This window comes from Heterodontus francisci, chromosome 6 (assembly GCF_036365525.1).
Source record: "Heterodontus francisci isolate sHetFra1 chromosome 6, sHetFra1.hap1, whole genome shotgun sequence".
NCBI classification, from domain to species: Eukaryota; Metazoa; Chordata; class Chondrichthyes; order Heterodontiformes; family Heterodontidae; genus Heterodontus; species Heterodontus francisci.
Genome location: NC_090376.1, coordinates 57,393,925 through 57,417,609, shown reverse-complemented (window position 1 = coordinate 57,417,609; position 23,685 = coordinate 57,393,925). Strand labels below are relative to the sequence as shown.

The following is a 23,685-nucleotide window of genomic DNA, read 5'->3' as shown; positions in this document are numbered from 1 at the left end:
GACAGAAATAGAAAACAAGAAAAAGCAATCTGCAAAAATGAATAAAGAAAAGAACACAGACAAAAAGAAAAAGGGAAAGAATCACAGAAAAAGAAAAAGCAGAAAAAAAAATAAGAAAATCATAAAACAATAATGAACAAAAGGGAAATGAGGGGCTTTGAGGAGGGATGATATGCTAAATGAATCATCAAATGAGGCCATATGGGTGGAGCTCAGAAATAAAAATGGGGCAGCCACAATACTAGGTGTGTATTATGGACCCCCAAATAGTGAGAGGGAGACAGAAGAACAAATTTGTAGGCAAATTTTTGAGTGCAAAAACTATAGGGCAATAATAGTTGGGGGTTTCAACTACCCTAATATCAACTGGGATACAAACAGTGTGAAGAGGACAGAGGGCACAAAATTTGTGAACTGTGTTCAAGAGAACCTTTTTACCCAGCACGTAACAAGTCCAATGAGAGGGGCGAAATTCTAGATGTAGTCTTCAGTAATGAAGCTGGGCAAGTGGATGAAGTAACAGTGGGTGACCATTTAGGAGATATTAACCATAATAGTTAGTTTTAGCACAATCATGGAAAAGGAAAAGGATAAAACAGGAGTAAAAGTTCTAAATTGGGGGAGTACAAATTTTACAAAGCTGAGAGGTGACCTGGCAAAAGTGGACTGGATACAGCTACTTGAAGGAAAATCAATGGCAAACCAGTGGGAAGCATTCAAAAGCAAGATACTACAGGCACAGTGTAGGCATGTCCCCACAAAGATAAAGGGTGGTACTGCCAAGGCTGGTTATCTAGAAGCTTACAGGGTAAGTTAAACCAGAAAAAGAAAGCTTATGACGATCACAAAAAAATTAATACTTTAGAAAGCCAAGAGGAGTATAGAAAGTGCAAGGCTGAAGGGCGGCACAGTGGTTAGCACCGCAGCCTCACAGCTCCAGCTCCCGGGTTCAATTCTGGGTACTGCCTGTGTGGAGTTTGCAAGTTCTCCCTGTGACCGCGTGGGTTTTCGCCGGGTGCTCCGGTTTCCTCCCACAGTCAAAGACTTGCAGGTTGATAGGTAAATTGGCCATTATAAATTGCCCCTAGTATAGGTAGGTGGTAGGGGAATTGAGAGAATGTGATAGGAATATGGGATTAATGTAGGATTAGTATAAATGGGTGGTTGATGGTCGGCACAGAGCTAATGAGAGGAAAGATCTTGCAACCATTCTCTATCATGAGGGACAAAGTATTTGACAAACTAATGGGACTAAAGGCAGACAGTCGCCAGGACGTGATGGCCTGCATCCAAGGGTTTTAAAGGAAGTGGCTGCAGAGATAGTGGAGGCAATGGTCGAAATACTCCAGAACTCACTGGATTCCAGGAGGGTCTCAGCGGATTGGAAAACCACTAATGTGACACCCCTATTCAAGAAGGGAGAGAGACAAAAAGCAGGAAACTATAGGCCAGTCAGCCTAACATTGGTCATTGGGAAAATGCTGGAGTCGATTGTTAAGGAAGAAATAGCAGGACATTTAGAAAAGCTTAATGCAATCTAACAGAGCCAACATGGTTTTGTGAAAGGGAAATCATGTTTGACAAATTTGCTAGAGTTCTTTGAGGATATAACAAGCAGAGTTGATAAAGGGGAACCAGTAGATGTAGTGTATTTGGATTTCCGGAGGGCATTCAATAAGGTGCCACATAAAAGATTATTGCACAAGAGAGGAGCTCACGGTATTGGGGGTAATGTATTAGCATGGATTGAGGATTGGTTAACTCACAGAAGACAGAGAGTCGGGATTAATGGGTCTTTTTCAGGTTAGAAAGACGTAACTAGTGGAGTGCCACAAGGATCAGTCCTAGCACCTCAATTATTTACTATCTATATTAATGACTTGGAGGAGGGGACAGAGTGTAATATATCCAAACTTGCTAACAATACAAAAATAGGTGGGCGTGATGACGACGTAAGGAATCTGCAAGGGGATAGGTTGAGAGAGTGGTCATGCACTTTGGTAGGAAGAATCAAAAGGCAGACTATTATTTAAATGGAGAAAGACATCAAAAAGTGCAGCACAGAGGGACCGAATGGCCTACTCCTGCTCCTATTTCTTATGTTCTTAAAATTGGCTCAATGAGAGGAAACAAAGGGTAGTGGTCGACAGATGTTTTTCTGAATGGAAAGCTATTTCCAGTGGCATTCCACAAGGCTGAGTGTTGGGCCCCTTGCTGTTTGTGGTATATATCAATGATTTGGTCTTAAATGTGGGAGGCATGATTGGGAAATTTGCTGATGACACAAAAATTGGCCATGTAGTTGCTAGTGAAGAGGATAGCTGTAGACTCCAGAATTATTTCAATGGTTTGGTTGAGTGGACGGAAAAGTGGCAAATGGAATTCAATCCAGACAAGTGTGAGGTAATGCATTTGGGGAGGGCAAACAAAGCGAGGGAATACAGAATAAATGGGAGGATATTGAGAGGGGTAGAAAAAATGAGAGACCTTGGAGTGCGTGTCCACAGGTACCTGAAGGTGGCAGGACAGGTAGATAGAGCGGCGAAGAAAATATATGGAATGCTTTCCTTTATTGGCCGAGGTATAGAATACAAAAGTAGGGATGTAATGCTGGAAATGTATAAAATGCTGGTTAGGCCGCAGCTGGAGTATTGCATGCAGTTCTGGTCACAACATTACAAAAGAACAAAGAACAAAGATAATTACAGCACAGGAACAGGCCCTTCGGCCCTCCAAGCCTGCGCCGATCCAGATCCTCTCTCTAAACATGTCGCCTATTTTCTAAGGTTCTGGTTTTCTTCCTGCCCATTCATGTATCTGTCTAGATACATCTTAAAAGACTCCATCGTGCCCGCATCTACCACCTCCGCTGGCAATGCGTTCCAGGTGCCCACCACCCTCTGCGTAAAGAACTTTCCACGCATATCCCCCCTAAACTTTTCCCCTTTCACTTTGAACTCGTGTCCTCTAGTAATTGAAACCCCCACTCTGGGAAAAAGCCTCTTGCTATCCACCCTGTCTATACCTCTCATGATTTTGTACACCTCAATCAGGTCCCCCCTCAACCTCCGTCTTTCTAATGAAAATAATCCTAATCTACTCAACCTCTCTTCATAGCTAGCGCCCTCCATACCAGGCAACATCCTGGTGAACCTCCTCTGCACCCTCTCCAAAGCATCCACATCCTTTTGATAATGTGGCGACCAGAACTGTACGCAGTATTCCAAATGTGGCCGAACCAAAGTCCTATACAACTGTAACATGACCTGCCAACTCTTGTACTCAATGCCCCGTCCGATGAAGGAAAGCATGCCGTATGCCTTCTTGACCACTCTATTTACCTGCGTTGCCACCTTCAGGGAACAGTGGACCTGAACACCCAAATCTCTCTGGACATCAATTTTCCCCAGGACTTTTCCATTTACTGTATAGTTCACTCTTGAATTGGATCTTCCAAAATGCATCACCTCGCATTTGCCCTGATTGAACTCCATCTGCCATTTCTCTGCCCAACTCTCTAATCTATCTATATTCTGCTGTATTCTCTGACAGTCCCCTTCACTATCTGCTACTCCACCAATCTTAGTGTCGTCTGCAAACTTGCTAATCAGTCCACCTATACTTTCCTCCAAATCATTAATGTATATCAAACAGGAAGGACATAATTGCTCTGAAGAGAGTACAGAGGAGATTTACAAGAATGTTGCCAGGGCTTGAAAGTTGCAGCTATGAGGAAAGATTGGATAGGCTAGGGTTGTTTTCCTTAGAACAGAGGAGGCTGAAGGGTGACTTAATTGAGGTGTACAAAATTATGAGGGGCCCAGACAGAGTAGACAGGACGGACCTGTTTCCCCTAGTGGAGAGGTCAATTACCGGGGGCACAGATTTAAGGTGATTGGTAGAAGGATTAGAGGGGACAGGAGAGGAAAAATGTTTTCACCCAGAGGGTGGTGAGTGTTTGGAATTCACTGCCAGGAATGGTGGTAGAGGCAGAAACCCTCAACTCTTTTTAAAGGTACCTGGACATGCACCTGAAGTGCTGTAATTTGCGAAGCTATGGACCAGATGCTGGAAGGTGGGATTAAATTGGGCGGCTAGTTTTTTCAGCTGGCATGGACACAATGGGCTGAATGGCCTTCTTCTGTGCCGTAATTTTTCTATGGAAGGAAAAATGTCAGAGAAAAAGAGGATAAGAGTGAAATGTGTGGCAAATATACTGTATTGTTTATATGGATGTATATGGTGCAACAACGAAAGCGGACTCACATTTTACTACCCAATCATTTTGCTGAGTTAGCAAAGATAGGACCGTACACCTCATATTGAAACATGTGCAAGCAGTGCTGCACATCATTGTGGTGGCTTAACGATCAAAAATAACTGACAAGGTAAGCTATTTCAAATCACTAAAATGTGAATGGTAGAACAATAAGGTACCAAAGTTTGTTTTAACTTTAAAACTGTTCCTTTTATAGTTTAGCCAAAATACAAGAACTCCTTTTGCAGGTAATTTCTGATGATCACTTTTTCTTATTTTCTGACAGGCAACCCAGTGAGCTAACAATAATTGAATCACCTTTCTTAGAAAGGACTCATACTCAATTAGCACCCATGCAACAATGTGGAAAATTGTCCAGGTATACCCTGTCCACAAAAAAGCAGGACAATTCTAATCCCATGAATTACCGCCCCATCAGTCTACTCTCAAATAATCAGGAAAGTGATGGAAGGTGTGGTCAACAGTGCTATCAATCAGCACTTACTCAGCAATAAGCTGCTCACTGATGCACAGTTTGGGTCCCGCCAGGACCATTCGGCTCCAGACCTCAGTATACCTTGGCCAAACATGGACAAGTGCTGAATTCCAGAGAAGTGAGTGACTGCCCTTGACATCAAGGCAGCATTTGACTGAGTGTGGCATCAAGGGGCCCTATTCAAATGAAGTCAATGGAAATCAGGAGGAAAACTCTCCACTGTCTGGAATCACAAAGGAAGATGGTTGTGGTTGTTGGGTGAATCATCTCAGCCCCAGGATGTTGCTGCAGAAGTTCCTCAGAGTAGTGTCCTTGGCCCAACCATCTTCAGCTGCTTCATCAATGATCTACCCTTCATCACAACATCAGAAGTGGGAATGTTTGCTGATGATTGCACAGTGTTCACTCCCATTCGTAACTCCTCATTATGAAGCAGTCCATGCCTGCCTGCAGAAAGACCTGAACAACATTCAGGCTTGTGCTGATAAGTGGCAAGTGACATTCACATCACACAAGTGCCAGACAATGACCATCTCCAACAAGAGAGAATCTATCCATCTCCCCCTGACATCCAGGACATTACTATTGCTAAATCCTCCACCAACATCCTGGGAGTTGTCATTTCCCAGAAACGTAACTGGACCAGCCACATAAATACTGTGGCTACAAGAGCAGGTCAGAGGCTGGGAATTCTGCAGTGAGTAACTGACCTCCTGACTCCTGAGAGCCTGTCCACCATCTACAAGACAAAAATCAGGAGTGTGATGGAATACTCCCCACTTGCCTAGATGAGTGCAGCTCCAACAGCATTCAAGGTGGACACCATTCAGGACAAAGCAGCCTGGTTGATTGGTATCCCATCCATTACCTTAAACATTCACTCCCTCCACCACTGGCACACCGTGGCAGCAGTGTGTACCATCTACAAGATGCACCGCAGCAACCCGCCAGGCCTCCTTCGACAACATCTTCCAAACCTGCGACCTCCACCACCTAGATGAACAAGGACATCAGGCATATGGGAACAACAGCAAGCTCCCCTCAAAGTCACACACCATCCTGACTTGAAAACATATTGCGTTCCTTCACTGTTGCTGGGTCAAAATCCTGGAACTCCCTCCCTAAAAGCACCGTGTGTGTACCTATACCAGAAGAACTGCAGCGATTCAAGGTGGCGGCTCACCTTCTCAAGGGCAATTAGGGATGGGCAATAAATGCTGGCTTCGCCAATGATGCCCACATCCTATGAATGAATAATTTAAAAAAAATTAACACTGGGCAGCACATGCTAAGTCAGATAACATGTGACACTTCCTGGAATTGTGACCCTCAACCAAGCACTAATGAATACCCTATGTGTTCTGTTTTAACAAATTAGTTAACATTACAAAACACTATCAAATAGTTAGCTTGATTGAACACTAGAGCTAAATGTTTATTTTTATTTTTTTATTTTATTTTTTTTATTTAGAGATACAGCACTGAAACAGGCCCTTCGGCCCACCGAGTCTGTGCCGACCATCAACCACCCATTTATACTAATCCTACACTAATCCCATATTCCTACCACATCCCCACCTGTCCCTATATTCCCCTACCACCTACCTATACTAGGGGCAATTTATAATGGCCAATTTAGCTATCGACCTGCAAGTCTTTTGGTGGTGGGAAGAAACCGGAGCACCCGGCGAAAACCCACGCAGACACAGGGAGAACTTGCAAACTCCACACAGGCAGTACCCAGAATTGAACCCGGGTCGCTGGAGCTTTGAGGCTGCGGTGCTAACCACTGCGCCACTGTGCCTGAAATATTCCAAGAAAATCTTGTTTTTGATCCTTCAAGAAAATTCAAACTAAAATCTGCATATATTATTTCTGAGAGTATTAAAATCAAAACTGGAGAACGAGCACTTGATTAAAATAGAAAATCAAGACATAATAGCAGTAACAAACTGTAGCTAGATCATGATTTGCAATTTACTATGTTGGGGTATAAACTTTTCAGGAGAGATAGGGAAGCAAGACAGGGAGAGAAGGACAATGGTCTTAATTATTGGCAGTATCATGGCAAGAGAACATAAGGATTTAAACAGAGAACCGATCGCAGCCAAATTCTTTTGGATTGAGTGAGGAATATTAAGTGATTGGTCACATTACTGGGAGTACATTACAGACTACTGAACAATGAAAGAAAATGGAGCTTAAAATTTGTAGAAAATTACAGAGGCAAGTAATGACACCAAAAATACAATTGTAGAAGGTCTTAATTATACAAAAATTGTTACAAGGAAAATGTTTCTGATTATAAAGGGTTTTTGCAGTTCAGGTCAGTTTCTCAGTCAATAAATTGCTATTTCTACAAGGATGTCTAGGTTCTCGGTAATGAAGTAGAGTCAGTAGGTGATCATTGTAAAACAGTGATCACAATGCAATTAGATTTAGCAGTAAGAAATAAAAAGAAAAACAAACAGAAAAGCTGAGGACTTGCCTGTAAGTAAATTAAAGCAAGTTAAAAACAGACCATGTCCAGATCAAATGGAAGGAAACATTGGAAAATGGACCCATAGAACAGCAAAGGAAGAACAAAAGACAGAAACAAAATACATTCTAACAAGACAAAAAGATGAACTGAAGGTTATACTTCAATGCATACACAGAAAATACATCAAATTTGAAACTGAGAAGTGTTCAGAACACGCGGAGCACATAATTAAAAAGATAAAGCTAGAACAAATTTAAAGAATTTAGCACAGCTACAAAAACCAAAGAAGCAGGACAGAAAATTAACAAAAAATATACAATAACAATACAAAGATTTCCTATAAGTGCTTTAAAAAGGCAGAGGATTAGGCTCAGAGATGGAGGAGGCAATCTCATAGTGAAGACCTGAAACGTTAACTCTACTTCTCTCTCCACAGATGCTGCCTGACCTGCTGAGTATTTCCAGCACTTTCTGGGTTTATTTTATATCATAGTGGAGAAAGTGAGTGACAGTTCTCCTACTTTGTCAACAAACTGAAGGCTCAGACAATAATTTCCCCAAATTCGGGTGAAAGGAAAATTATGATAGAGGATTGGAGGGTGCCCAAAAAAAGCAGAAAGGGATCATCCAGGAAATTCTAGACCAGTTAGTCTTAGTTTAGTTTTATGCAAATTACTACTATATATACTGTGGAGAGGCGGTGGCGTAGTGGTATTGCCACTGGACTAGTAACCCAGAGACCCATGGTATTGCTCTAGGGACATGGGTTCGAATCCCATCATGGCAGACGGTAGAATGTGAATTCAGTTAATAAATCTGGAATTAAAATCCAGTCTAATGATGGCCATGAAACCAGTGTTGATTGCTGTGGCACTACCACCGTGCTAAATGGGACAGATTTCAAACAGATCTAGCAATGCAAAACTGGGCATCCATGAGGTGCTGTGGGCCATCACCAGCAGAATTGTACTCAAACACAATCTGTACCCTCATGGCCCGGCATAACCCCCACTCTACCATTACCATCAAGCCAGGGGACCAACCCTGGCTCAATGAAAAGTGCAGGAGGGCATGCCAGGAGCAGCACAAGGCATACCTCAAAATCAGGTGTTAACCTGGTGAAGCGACAACCTAGGACTACTTGTGTGCCAAACAGCGTAAGCAGCATGAGATACACAGAGCTAAGCAATCCTATAACCAACAGATCAGATTTACCATTCCAAAGAAGGGTCACTGACCCGAAACGTTAACTCTGCTTCTCTTTCCATCGATGCTGCCAGACCGGGGTGGTTCCAGCATTTCTTGTTTTTAGATCAGATCTGAGTCCTGCCACATCCAGTCATGAATGGTGGTGGACAATTAAACAACTAACTGGAGGAGGTGGCTCCACAAATATCCCCATCCTCAATGATGGGGGAGCCCAGCACATCAGTGCAAAAGATAAGGCTGAAGTATTTGCAACAATCTTCAGCCAGAAGTGCCAAGTGGATGATCCATCTTGGCCTCCTCCTGATGTCCCCAGCATCACAGATGCCAGGCTTTAGAAAATTCGATTCACTCCACGCGATATCAAGAAATGACAGAAGGCACTAGATACTGCAAAGGCCATGGACCCTGACAACATTCCGGCTGTAGTACTGAAGACGTGTACTCCAGAACTTGCCGCGCCCCTAGCCAAGCTGTTCCAGTACAGCTACAACACTAGCATCTATCCAGAAATGTGGAAAATTTGTCTGTACACAAAAACCAGGAGAAATCCAACCTGGCCAATTACCGCGCCATCAGTCTACTCTCGATCATCACGAAAGTGATGGAAGCTGTCATCGACAGTGCAATCAAGCGGCATTTGTTAGCAATAACCTGCTCAGTGATGCTTAGTTTGGGTTCAGCCAAGGCCACTCAGCTCCTGACCTCATTACAGCCTTAGTTCAAACATGGACAAAAGAGCTGAACACCAGAGGTGAGGTGTGGTGAGAGTGACTGCTCTTGACATCAAGGCAGCATTCGACCGAGTATGGCATCTAGGAGCCCTAGCAAAACTGGACTCAATGAGAATCAGGTGGAAAGCTCTCCACTGGTTGGAAACATACCTAGCACAAAGGAAGATGGTTGTGGTTGTTGGAGGTCAATCATCTCTGTTCCAGGACATTGCTGCAGGAGCTCCTCAGGGTAGTGTCCCAACCATCTTCAGCTGCTTCATCAATGAGCTTCCTTCAATCATCAAGTCAGAAATGGGGATGTTCGCTGATGATTGCACAATGTTCAGCACCATTTATGACTCCTCAGATACTGAAGGAGTCCGTGTAGAAATGCAGCAAGACCTGGACAACATCCACGCTTGGGCTGATGAGTGGCAAGTAACATTCGCGCCACACAAGTGCCAGGCAGTGACCATCTCAAACAAGGGAGAATCTAACCACCTCCCCTTGATGTTCAGTGGCACTACAATCACTGAATCCCCCACTATCAACATCCTGGGGGTTACCATTGATCAGAAACTGAACTGGAGTAGCCATATAAATACCATGGCTACAAGAGCAGGTCAGAGGCTAGGAATCCTGCAGCGAGTAACTCACTGCCTGACTCCCTGTCCACCATCTACAAAGCACAAGTCAGGAGTGTGATGGAATACTCTCCACTTGCCTGGATGGGTGCAGCTCCAACAACACGCAAGAAGCTCAACACCATTCAAGGCACAGTGGCGCAGTGGTTAGCACCGCAGCCTCACAGCTCCAGGGACCCGGGTTCAATTCTGGGTATTGCCTGTACGGAGTTTGCAAGTTCTCCCTGTGACTGCGTGGGTTTTCGCCGGGTGCTCCGGTTTCCTCCCACAGCCAAAGACTTGCAGGTTGATAGGTAAATTGGCCATTGTAAATTGCCCCTAGTGTAGGTAGGTGGTAGGGAATATGGGATTACTGTAGGGTTAGTATAAATGCGTGGTTGTCGGTCGGCACAGACTCGGTGGGCCGAAGGGCCTGTTTCAGTGCTGTATCTCTAAATTAAATTAAGACAAAATTGCCCGCTGGATTGGCACACCATCCACCACCTTAAACACAATGTTCAACATTCACTCCCTCCACCACCGACACACAGTGGCAGCAGTGTGTACTGTATACAAGATTCACAGCAGCAATGCATCAAGGTTCCTTAGACAGCACCTTCCAAACCCGTGACTTCTACCACCTAAAAGGACAAGGGCAGCAGATGCATGGGAACACCACCACCTGCAAGTTCCCCTCCAAGCCACACACCATCCTGACTTGGAACTATATCGCCATTCCTTCACTGTTGCTGGGTCAAAATCCTGGAACTCCCTTCCTTACAGCACTGTGGGTGTATCTACCCCACATGGAGTGCAGCGGTTCAAGAAGGTGGCTCACCACCACCTTCTCAAGGGCAATTGGGGATGGGCTATAAATGCCGTCCTAGCCAGCGATGCCCACATCCTATGAATGAATAAAAAGATACAGTACAAAATTATTAATCACCAAAGCCGCGAATATACAGTCTCCAGAATACAACTGCTACATCAGCAAAGGTAGGCCGATCCAGACCAACTCGACCAACCTACCACCAACAGATTTCAAGTCTAGAGGGCCACTTTGGACAGTTGACAAAGGCCTTCAGCGATCTCCCCTCAGGCTTTATTGCCAATGGCATAATGCTTGGAAGAACTTTGGCATATGTATGGTGGCACAGTGTTTATGCTACTGGACTAACATGACTTCAAATCCCAGTTAAAGAATTCAAATTCAGTTAATTAAATAAATCTGGAACAAAAAGCTAATAGCAGTAATAGCGACCATGAAACTACTGGATTAGTGTAAAAACCCCTTTAGAGAAGAAAATCTGCTTTCCTTACCTGGTTTGGTCTATATGCGACTCCAGCTTCATACCAATGTGTTGACTCTTAGCTGTCCTCTGAAATGGCCTAGTAAGCCACTCAGTTGGATCAAGAAACTGCTATAATGGTGCACCACCTTCTCAAGGAAATTAGGGATGGGCAATAAATGCTGGCTTTGTCAGCGACACCCACATCCTGTGAGTGAATGAAAGAAACACCAAATGGATTCCCTGTAGAGGACCCCACTGTTTGTGAGGTACTATTGAAACAGCCTTGGTGAGGTGCTGCAGTGTTTCTTGTAGATGATGCACACTGCAGACCAGAGCACTGGTGATGGAGGGAGTGAATGTTTAAGGCGGTGGATGGGTAGCCGAACAAGCGGGCGGTTTTGTCCTGGATGATCACAGCGTCATTTAAGACGTAGGAGGAGGAAATTCTGCCTCTTCCCTAGTAAATACTGATACAAAATACTCAAGTATTTTAGCCTTGCCCTGTGCCTCCAAGCACTCATCTAGGCAAGTAAGGAGCATTCCATCCCACTCCTAACTTGTGACTTGTGAATGGTAGAAAGGCTTTGGATAATCAGGAGGTGAATCACTTGTCACAGAATATTCAGCTTCTCACCTGCTCTTGTAGCCACAGTATTTATGTGGCTGGTCCAGTTAAGTTTCTGGTCCAAGGTGACCCCCAGGATGCTGATGATAGGGGATTTGATGATGGTAATGCCATTGAATGTTATGGGCAGATGGCTAAATTTTCGCTTGTTGGAGATGGTCATTGCATGGCAGTTGCGTGGCACAAATGTTACTTGCCATTTATCAGCCTAAGCTGGAATGTTGTCCAGGTCTTGCTGCATGCAAGCACAGATGGCTTCATTACCTGAGGCGTTGCAAATGCAACTGAACACTGAGAAATCATCAGCGAGCATCCCCACTTCAGACCTTATGATGGACCTTATTGAAAAGCAGCTAAAGATGGGGGTGAGCCTAGGACACTGACCTGAAACTCCTGCAGCAATGTCCTGGGGCTGAGATGATTGGCCTCCAATATCCACAATCATTGTCCTTTGTGCTAGGTATTAGTCCAGCCAGTGGAGTCTTTTTTCCCCCCGATTCTCATTGACTTCAATTTACTTGGGCTTCTTGATGCCACACTCAAATGCAGCCTTGATGTCAAGTGCAGTCACTTTCAGCTCACCTCTGAAATTTAGCTCTGTTGTCCAAGGCTGTAAATGAGGTCTAGAGCTGAGTGGTTCTGGCGAAACCCAAATTGAGAATCAAGTGAGCAGGTTACTGAAGAGTGGTCATCGTTGTCAGCTGTCCCTCGATTTGAGGATGACATCTACTCAAGGTTGCGAGTTTCTGCCACTGGTCATCATGTGACTGAACAGGCTGATTCTCAACCTGCACATGGGGCAGGACGACCCACGAGGTAGTAGGATCTGGAGTGCAGGATTTGCTTCCTTTTCTTTCCTTCTCTGCTGCCGCTCTGCCTCATCATTAACGCATTTGGACTCAAAGCATGATGCACCTTGATGGAGTACATGCCACTGGATAGCACTGTCGATGACACCTTACTGCTGATTGACAGAAGACTGCTTTAAGTGGGCAGGACATACCTGGGCAATTTTCGACTTTGTCCAGTGGATGCCAGTGTTGTAGCTGTACTAGAGCAGCTTGGCTAGAGGCACGGCTCATTCTGGAGCACAAATCTTTAATACTACAGCCAGAATGTTGTTGGGGCCCATTGTTTATGCCATATCCAGTGCACTCAGCCGTTTCTTGACATCATGTGGAGTGAATTGAATTGGCTGAAGCCTGGCTTTTGTGATGGTGGGACCTCAGGAAGAAACTGAGATGGATCATCCACTCAGCACTTTTGGCTGAAGATTGTCATTTGAACTCACATGCTGGGCTCTGTAATCACTGAAGATGGGGATGTTCATGGAACTTCCTTTCTCCCATTCGTGAATTGCCCACCACCATTCACGACTGCACCATTGGTTATGGGATTGCTTAGCTCTGTCTATACCATGCATATAGTCCTCTATTGTAGCTTCACTAGGTTGGTCTTTCAGTCCAGGTAGGCCTGACGTTGCTCCTGGCATGCTCTTCTACACACGTCATTGAACTAGGTTTGGCCTCCTGGCTTGATGGTAATGATAAAATGAGAAATATGCCACGTTACACATTGTTGTGGAATACAATTGTGTTGCTGATGACAGCCAACAGCACCTCACGGATGCCTGGGTTGAGCTGCGAAATGTGTTCTCAATCACTTTTAGCACCGCAGTATTGCCACACATGATGGAGGACATCCTCAGAGTGAGGACAGGTTCTCGTCTCCACAAGGACGTGCAATCGTCACTTTCACCAACACCATCATGTACAGGTTCATCTGCAACAAGTAGCTTGGTAATAAGTTCAAGTAGGTTTTTCCTTCGTGTTCATTCTCTCACCACCTGCCGCAGGCCCAGTCTGGCATTTATGTCCTTTAGGACTCAACCAGCTCGGTCAGTAGTGGTGCTACAGAGCCACTCTTGGCAATGACATTGAGGTTCCCCACCTAGAGTACATTCTATAATCTTGCTACCCTCAGTGCTTTGTCCAACTGGTGTTTAACATGGAAGAACGCTGATTCATCAGCTGAGGAGGGGTGGTAGGCAGTAATCAACAGAAGATTTCCTTGTCCATGTATAACCTGATGCCATGAAAATTCATAGGATCCAGAGTCAATGTTGAGGACTCCCACAGCCACTCCCTCCCGACTCTATGCCACTGTATTACCATCTCTGGTGCACCTGTCTTGCTGGTAGGACAGAACACATCCAAAGATGGTGATGGAAGAGTCTGGGATGTTGTCTGAAAGGTATGATTCTGTGAATATGGCTATGTCAGGGTCAAATGGGCTTTGTGCGCCTTCATAGTGTCTGAATCCAGGTGGTTCGTCTGGTTTTATTCTTATAACTGCCCTCTACAAAAACAGAAAAGCTAAGAGTCAACCACATTGCCTTGGATCTGGAGTCATATATAGGCCAGACCAGGTAACAATAACATATTTTCTTGCCTAAAGGACATTAGATAGCTCTCATGGACTTGTTTCCATATTGTAGTATTCTGAGGTTCTGAAAAGTTATTTCATACCTGAGCAGTGTCTGTTTTTTCTGCAAAACATAATTGCTCTTCCTTGATTTTCCAGGTCTTTTCACTGCTGCCAGGATGAGAATCAGCAGGAGCTTCAATCCATTCTATCTCCGAACCCTGAAGCAGAAAAATAAATTAAAATACTCTCCATTAACTACGAGAAGTGTATCAATGGGATCCAATTAGTCTAATGTTAAGGGCTTTCACAGTTAAAATATGTCACTACGACACTGATCATTCACTTTCTATTAGCAACTTATTTCATCTTTGTCAATTCAACGTTGCATGAGCACCTTATCTCTCTGCAATCCTTACTGACTATTCAATGTAGAATTTAAAATTCTTACCATCTGTCCATATTAGTTTTTTAGATTTCAAAGACTGATTTATTTTTTTCTCTCAAGACACTGTGCCAGTAACTTTTTACTCATCTTAAATTTATAAACTCTAGAATTCACCAAAAACAAGGTAGTTAATACAGTATTCAGGATCACTTCATCAATTGTAAAATCTTCCAAAAACCAGGCAATTATTTTCAAACTACATTGTTTCATGGGTCAGTATTGATAGGATGCGTTGACAAATATAATAATATTTTAAAAGTTTCATGTTTATGATACTAAGGCTGACTAAGATAATGGTGCAAAAAGGTAAAGTAGTTGAAGTAGTGGATAGCAAGTTAATTCAAATGTAAACATTTACAACATTAACAGGTGTTTATTCAGAAAACAGATTCTTGTTTGAAATATTGGATGCACGTTAACATAGTTTATTTTAGGACAGGTTTGCAGAACTGTTAATCTGGAAGCCAAAGTTATTTTTCTCTAATACTGATGGAAACAGGGTAGCAGGGTCATTTGAGACCTCAGGGGGTGGTCGTCCTTGCCCTTTTTGGAGTCACCCCAGGCAAGGGTGCTGTGCTCAGGGTTACATGTCATGGCCAATGGCAGAACCAGCAAATTTTCAATGGTTATGATGGAAGAGCAAGAACCTCGAGAGACAACAGTTGCTTACAGGCAGTGGATCCTTCAGGAAAAGGACTTGTGTTTCATTTAAAGCGCACATGAGGAAGGCAACGGGAAACCACCTCATGTACTTTTACTCTAGTCATATTGCTAATTTTTCATGGAAGTTAAAAAATGTGAGTCTCTTACAAGCAGCTACAAAAGAACGAACAGGACAGTGAGGTGTGGAGAAATGAGCAGAGGACCTGCCCTTGGGCAGTCACCACCACTGCTGTTTGAAACATTGCATGCCTAGAAATACTGATTTCAATGCTATTGCTCCAGATTTTTTTTTTGTTTTTCACTTTTGGCTTTGCTTAATTGATATTTGTTAAGCTGTCACAAATTAATTGAATAAAATTCATAGCCGATTTAATACAATTGTAAACAGGTTGAATCTCAGTTTATGATAAGTAGAGACAATTGCACATAGTAAAAAAGCAAATAAAGGGCCCCAGACCAATAGAAGTTGACCTGACTATCCAACTGAATTTCATGCTATGAGTCACATACTTGAGAATGTTAAGTTATCCAACGTCACAGTAGATGCAAAAGTCTAATTAACAATTAAACTAGTTTACAGCAAAACTGACAAAGCAACTAAATGCATAACATTTTTTGAACCTTATTAATTTAGATGTGACATTGGCCATTAATTTACTGAATTATGTGTTTCAGTTTAGAAATCATAAGTAACATGAAATTAATCCATTATACTACGCTTTTAAAAAGGTACAAGTACATTGTATAATGGTGGTCAATGCAATATTTAAAAAATACTATAAAGCTTACGCAGTGACATGCCATGCCATAAAACTTAGTCTTTCACACTTGCTCTTAAAAAGAAATATTAAAGTCCTTCTTGTTTTGATATTCACTTATCACCTCTATGCTCAGCAACTTACACTGGCTCCTGGTCCAAGAATGCCATGATTTTAAAATTCTCATACTTGTGCATAAAACCCTTCATGACTGTGTTCTTTTCCAATCTCAAACCTCCTCCAGCCCGACAACCCTCCAAGAAATCTGCATTCCTCCAACTCTGGCCTCTTGGGCCCCCCTCACTTCCTCTAGCCAAAACTGGTGCCCATGCCTTCAGTTGTCTAGGTCCAAAGCTCAGGAATTTCCTAATTCATAGAATCATAAACTCATACAATACAGAAGGAGGCCATTCAGCCCATCATGTTGGTGCTGGATCTCTGAAGGAGCAATTCATCTAGTGCCACTCCCTGCCTTCACCCCATAGCCCTACACATACTTCCTTTTTAGAGAATAATCCAATTCCCTCTTGAAAGCCTCGATATTTTATATTCGTTCATGGGATGTGGGCGTCGCTGGTAAGGCCAGCATTTATTGCCCATCCCTAATTGCCCTTGAGAAGGTGCTGGTGAGCTGCCTTCTTGAACCACTGCAGTCCATGTGGGGTAGGTACACCCTAAAAGCTGTCAGGAAGGGAGTTCCAGGATTTTGACCCAGCAACAGTGAAGGAATTATCTTGTATATGGTACACTGTGCCTCGGTGGTGGAGGGAGTGAATGTATGTGGATGGGGTGCCAATCAAGCGGGCTGCTTTTTCCTGGATGTTGTCAAGCTTCTTGTGTGTTGTTGGAGCTGCACCCATCCAGGCAAGTGAAGAGTATTCCATCACACTCCTGACTTGTGCCTTGCAGATGGTGGACAGGCTTTGGAGAGTCAGGAGGGGAGTTACTTGCCGCAGGATTCCTAGCCTCTGACCTGCTCTTGTAGCCATGGTATTTATGTGGCTACTCCAATTCAGTTTCTGGTCAATGGTAATCCCCAGGATGTTGATAGTGGGGGATTCAGTGATCATAATGCCATTGAATGTCAAAGGGAGATGATTAGATTCTTTCTTGTTGGAGATGGTCATTGCCTGGCACTTGTGTGGCGCAAATGTTACTTGCCACGAATCAGCCCAAGCCTGGATACTGTCCACATCTTGCTGCATTTCTACACGGACCACTTCAGTATCTGAGGAGTCGTGAATGGTGCTGAACATTGTGCAATCATCAGTGAACATCCCCACCTCTGACCTGATGATTGAAGGAAGGTCATTGATAAAGTAACTGAAGGTGGTTGGGCCTAGGACACTACTCTGAGGAACCCCTGCAGTGATGTCCTGGAGCGGAGATGATTGACCTCTAACATCCATAACCATCTTCCTTTGTGCTAGGTATGACTCCAACCAACGGAAAGTTTCTCCCCCAATTCCCATTGACTCCAGTTTTGCTCGAGCTCCTTGATGCCATACTCGGTCAAATGCTGCCTTGATATTGAGAGCAGTCACTCTCACCTCACCTCTTGAGTTAAGCTCTTCTGTCCATGTTTGAACCAAGGCTGTAATGAGGTCTGGAGCTGTATGGCCCTGGCGGAACCCAAACTGAGCACCACTGAGCAGGTTATTGCTAAGCAAGTGCTGCTTGGTAGCACTGGCGACGACACCTTCCATCACTTTAATGATGATTGAGAGTAGACGGATGGAGCAGTAATTGGCTGGGTTGAACATGTCCTGCTTTTTGTGTACATGACATACTGGGCAATTTTTCACAATGCCAGGTAGATGCCAATGTTGTAGCTGTACTGGAACAGCTTGGCTAGGGGCGCAGCAAGTTCTGGAGCACACGTCTTCAGTACTATTGCCGGAATGTTGTCAGGGCCCATAGCCTTTGCAGTATCCAGTGCCTTCAGTCGTTTCTTGATATCACGCGGAGTGAATCAAATTGGCTGAAGTGCCAAGATGGATCATCAACTTGGCACTTCTAGATGAAGATTGTTGCAAATGCTTTAGCCTTAACTTTTGCACTGATGTGCAGGGCTCCCCGATCAGAGGATGCGGATATTTGTGGAGCCACCTCCTCCTGTTAGTTGTTTAATTGTCCACCACCATTCACGACTGGATGTGGCAGGACTGCAGAGCTTAGATCTGATCTGCATGCTACTTATGCTGTTTGACATGCAAGTAGTCCTGGGTTGTAGCTTCACCAGGTTGACATCTCATTTTGAGGTATGCCTGCTGCTGCTCCTGTCATGCCCTCCTGCACTCTTCATTGAACCAGGGTTGGTCCCACGGCTTGATGGTGATGGTAGAGTGGGGGATATGACAGGCCATGAGGTTACAGATTGTGGTTGAGTACAATTCTGCTGCATGGCCCTTAGCGCATCATGGATGCCCAGTTTTGAGTTGCTAGATCTGTTTGAAATCTATCCCATTTAGCACGGTGGTAGTGCCACACAACACAATGGAGGGTATCCTCAATGTGAAGACGGGACTTTGTCTCCACAAGGACTGTGCGGTGGTCACTCCTACCAATACTGTCATAGACAGATGCATCCGCAGCAGGCAGATTGGTGAGGAGGAGCTCAAGTATATTTTTCCTTCCTGTTGGTTCCCTCACCATCTGCCGCAGACCCAGTCTAGCAGCCACGTCCTTTAGGACTCGGCCAGCTCGGTCAGTAGTGGTGCCATCGAGCAACTCTTGATGATGGATATTGAAGTCCTCCACCCAGAGTACATTCTGCGCCCTTGCCACCCTCAGTGCTTCCTCCAAGTACTGTTCAACATGGAGGAGTACTGATTCATCAGCTGAGGGAGGGCAGTAGCTGGTAATCAGCAGGAGGCTTCCTTGCCCATATTTAACCTGATGCCATGAGATTTCATAGGGTCTGGAGTCGATGTTGAGGACTCCCAGGGCAATTCCCTCCCGACTGTATCCCACTCTGCTGCCCCCTCTGCTGGGTCTGTCCTACCATTGGGAGAGGACATATCTGGGGAGGGTGATGGCGGTGTCTGGGACATCGTAAGGTATGATTTGGTGAGCATGGCTATGTCAGGCTATTGCTTGACTCGTCTGTGGGACAGCTCTCCCAACTTTGGCACTAGCACCCAGATGATAGTAAGGAGGACTTTGCAGGGTTGGCAGGGCTAGGTTTGCCATTGTCATTTCCGGTGCCCAGGTCAATGCCGGGTGGTCCATCCGGTTTGAACCTGCCTCCACCACACTCAGGGACTGCATTCTAGATTCTAACCACTCGCTGCATGAAAAAGTTTTTCTTCATGTCGCCATTGTTTCTTTTGCCAATTACTTTAAATCTGTGCCCTCTGGTTCTCGATCCTTCCACCAATGGGAAAGGTTTCTCCTTATCTACTCTGTCCAGAGCCCTCATGATTTTGAATACCTCTATCGAATCTCCTCTCAATCTTCTCTTCTCCAAGGAAAACAGTCCCAACTTCTCCAATCTATCTACGTAACTGAAGTTCCTCATCCCTGGAACTATTCTTGTGAATCTTCTCTGCATCCTCTCTAACACCTTCACATCCTTCCTAAAGTGTGGTGCCCAGAACTGGACGCAATACTCCAGTTGAGGCTGAACCAGTGTTTTATACAAGTAACATAACCTCCTTGCTTTTGTACACCATGCCCCTATTGATAAAGCCTAGGATGCTCTATGCTTTATTAACCTCGCTCTCAACTTGTCCTGCCACTTTCATTGATTTATGCACACATACACTCAGGTCCCTCATGCTCCTGCACCCCCTTTAGAATTGTACTCTTTATTTCATATTTTCTCTCTGTGTTCTTCCTACAAAAATGAATCACTTCACACTTAACTGCATTTAATTTCATCTGCCACTTGTCCACCCATTCCACCAATCTGTCTATGCCCGTTTGAAGTGCCATACCGTCCTCCTCATAGCTCACAATACTTCCAAGTTCTGTAACATCCCTCTGCTTGTTTAAGATGCTCCTTAAAACTTACTCCTTGGGCCAAAAGCTTTTGATGACCTATCCTAATATTTCCTTAAATGACTAGTTATCAAATTCTGTCTGACAATACTCCTGTGAAGCACTTTTGGACATTTTCCTACATTAAAGACCCTTTCAGCTCAAGCTGTTGTTGTTTTCAGCAACAGTTAGATGGTTTGCCAGCTAGAATCAACAAATAGTATAGTGTTTTTGAACTGAATTTGTCAACTCAGTCCCTCCACTTTTACATCACTTATCCAGGATGTCTCCATCCGCCAAGGACTGAATGTGGAGATTACAATCAAACACTGGACTCGGTGGGCTGCATGGCCTCCTTCTGTGCCGTAAATGACCCTATGACTATATGCCTGTCCTTTCACTTAATAAGTCTTGGGCTTGAATTTATCCCAGACTCCTGGGATGCAAGTCTCCGGTCTACGCTGATTGCAAGAATTCTGCCTGGAAAGTCTCAATCCATTTCTTAATGGAGTCTGGCCAACAGCACAAAACAGTCCACAACTTAGCCTACACCTTGCTATGCTTGTTGACAACCTCACTGAGACAGATCAGCTGACTGGTTTTGGAACTAGAAATGCCATACTGATCCAGTAAGGGTGCTTCCCTTAGGCTCAGATAAAGACACATTGTTGAGACACAGTATTTCATAAACAACATTGGGTCTATCTGTACGTGCCCTGTTCAATAAAGGCCTGCTACCCGACCTGAACCCGCGACATGTGTTGAGTTTGGGAAGGTCAGGTCACACTTCCGGGTCCGGCATTTGGGCTCGGGTCAGGTCAGATCAGACACGCTCCATCACAACCTCAGGTAAGCGACATAATGCTAATTTGCTTTTTGGACTTTAAAGGAGTTTTTTTTACAGTTATTTTAAGCTTGTGTAGTTAAGGAACAAAGGGAAAAACAGAAGGTCGGGTCGGGCACGGGTAAAAATGTAAGGACTCAGGCCAGGTCGGGCTCGGATGGGATTCTGTCAGGCTCGGGTCGGGTCTCATTTGCAGACCCCAGCAGGTCTTTACTGTCCAATGCCAACATGGCAGGGGCAGAGAGGGGGAATCCCATTCTCTCCAATTCAGAGCTCTATAGCTGCCTATATTACTAATCAGGGAAAGGTTGTAACCAAAAAATGAGCGTCACAATTACAATTTTTAAACAGTTACATATGTATGTTCTTTTCCATTTAAAGCAGACCGTCACTACAACATAGAAAATTACTGTAAGATGCTTTGTTTTCCTGTTTTAAGCCTATACATACAGAAGAACTGTCACTGAATTCATCAGTCTTTTCCTTTTGCTTGCTCTTTTTCTTCTTTTCTTTTTTGCCTTTCTTCGATTTTTTCTCCTTTTTCTTCTTAGATTTAATAGAATGTTCCTGTAAGAGGGCACATTTTAAATGTTTAAAAATTTACAACTTTTGTATGTTACCCAACAAAAATACTGAAATGTTTAGTCAGTCAATCATGCTTCTAAAGAAACCAAAATGATTGTATCTTTTATCCAGCTTGTACTGAATCCACTGCAGTGCAGGGATCAAAATCTTACAGGTTTCTCACACACATGGGAACAAAAACAAATTGATATGACTATCAATAGAATATAAGATATGATTGGAAATTACAGCACATCAAAACATGCAAAAGCATCTGTGTCATGGCAGCATTTACCAGAGATTTTCTGGGAAAGGAAAGCTTACAAATTGTTTAATTATTTCACTGCTATTTGTGGTATATTGATAACACAGAACAAGTTGCCATGTTGTTCACATGCACTCAAGAATTATGCACTGTGAAGCAATTTTGTGACATTCTGACATAATAAGGAGCTACACAAGTTCACATTATTTATTACTCTTATCTTGACCTCTCCAATAGCTCAGCACAAACACCTCTTGTTTAAAAACATCTCAATATATGTGTCAGCCTTGTCTCAGTGGTAGCACTCTTGCCTCTAAATTACTTGGTTCTGGGTTCAAGTCCTAGACTAGCAACCTGAGCACACAATCTAGACTGACACTTCAATGTAGTACTGAGGAAGTGCTGCACTATTGGAGGTACCATCTTTCAGATGCAACATTAATCTGAGACTCTGTCTGCCCCCTAAGATGAGCTTAAAAGATCCCATAGCAGTATTCGAAAACGAGTTCTTCCAGTATCCTTGTCAAAATTTATTTTTTTAAAATTTGCAGAAATAAGGGAAAAGACCAGGCAAATGGGACAAACTGGATAGCTCTTTCAAAATGCCAGCACAGGCACAATGGGCTGAATGGTTTCCTTCCATGCTGCAAGATTCTTCAATTCTCTATTGTCATTTTGAGCTTGATGTAAGCTATGTAAAGACTAACTTTTAAAAAAAGACTACGTTCACAGAGATAATTCAGAATGGGTCCAATAATATGACTGAGCAATGGTCAAAGTTATTCCTAGATATATCTCTAAGGCACCAGTGCTGTGGCACTTTCCATTGTTTAAAAGTTAACTATAGTATTTCAGTTACTAAATAAAATCAATTTTCTAATGATACTGATCTACATATTCAAATTCAGGCTAACAAATATACTCCGGCAATTGTCTTTTTAGTATAATGAAAATTCACCTTAGGTCCCTAACAATGGACTTTAGTTTCTAATTCACAAAAGCCTATAGACTAATTTACATATTTAGCATTTACAACAATACTGAAACAACAATAGGTTAATCTTACTGCAGTACAAATGTCTACTTGAAATGGCAATATAATTTCTAACAACTTGAATTTATATAGCACCTTTAATGTAGTAAAACATCCCAAGGCGCTTCACAGGATTGTAATCAAACAGAATTTGACACTGAGTCACATAAGGAGATATTAGGACAGAATTGGGGGAGCATAGTGATCTCGGAGGACTGCAGGGCTGGAGAAAGTTACAGACGTAGGGAAAGATAAGGCCACTGAGGGGTTTGAAAGCAAAGATAAGAATTTTAAAATCAAGGCATTGCCAGACCAGGAGCCAATGTAGATCAGCAAGCACAGGGGTGATGGATGAGCAGGACTTGGTGCAAGTTAGGATACGGGCAGCAGAGTTCTGGATGATTTCAAGTTTACAGGTGGTAGAATGTGGGAGGCAGGCCAGGAATGCATTACAATAGTCTAGAGGTAACAAAGACACGGATGAGGGCTTCAGCAGCAGGTGTGCTGAGGCAGGGGCAGAGTTGGGCAATGTTATGGAGGTGGAAATAGACAGTCGTAATGATGACCCAGATATGTGGTCAGAAGTGCATCATGGGATCAAATATGACACCAAGGTTGTGGATAGTCTGGTTCAACCTCAGACAGTTGCCAGGAAGAGGATAGATAATTAAGCTACTCCTGACATCTGGGTAGCTTTATAGTTATAATAGTGGTGATTGTTTTAGTACAGTATCTGATATTTCCTACATTTTGTCAGAGAATCTGAATCATAGAATGGTTACAACACAGAAAGAGACATTCAGCCTATCACGTCTGTGCCAGCTCTCTGTGAGAGCAACTCAGCTAGTGCCACTCCCCTGCATTCCCCCGGTAGCCCTGCAAATCTTTCCTCTTCGGATAATTATCCAATTCCATTTTGAAAGTCACGATTGAATCTGCCTTCACCACACTCTAAAGCAATGGATTCCAGATCCTAACCACTCACTGCATCCCGTGCCATTCCATCCTCC

At 43.6% G+C, this 23,685-nt stretch overlaps 1 protein-coding gene across 3 annotated transcripts in view; it reads right to left on the bottom strand.

Annotated features, from left to right (window-relative positions):
* cwf19l2 (CWF19 like cell cycle control factor 2) overlaps positions 1-23,685 on the bottom strand; it is a 231,319-nt gene that overhangs the window by 138,003 nt on the left and 69,631 nt on the right. For all 3 annotated transcript variants that reach the window (XM_068033738.1, XM_068033739.1, XM_068033741.1), the window contains exons 3-4: positions 21,264-21,380; positions 14,224-14,340 (exon numbers count right to left, since the gene is read on the bottom strand). In XM_068033738.1, coding sequence (XP_067889839.1) covers positions 14,224-14,340; positions 21,264-21,380 — 234 coding nt within the window. The remainder of the gene's footprint in view (positions 1-14,223; positions 14,341-21,263; positions 21,381-23,685) is intronic.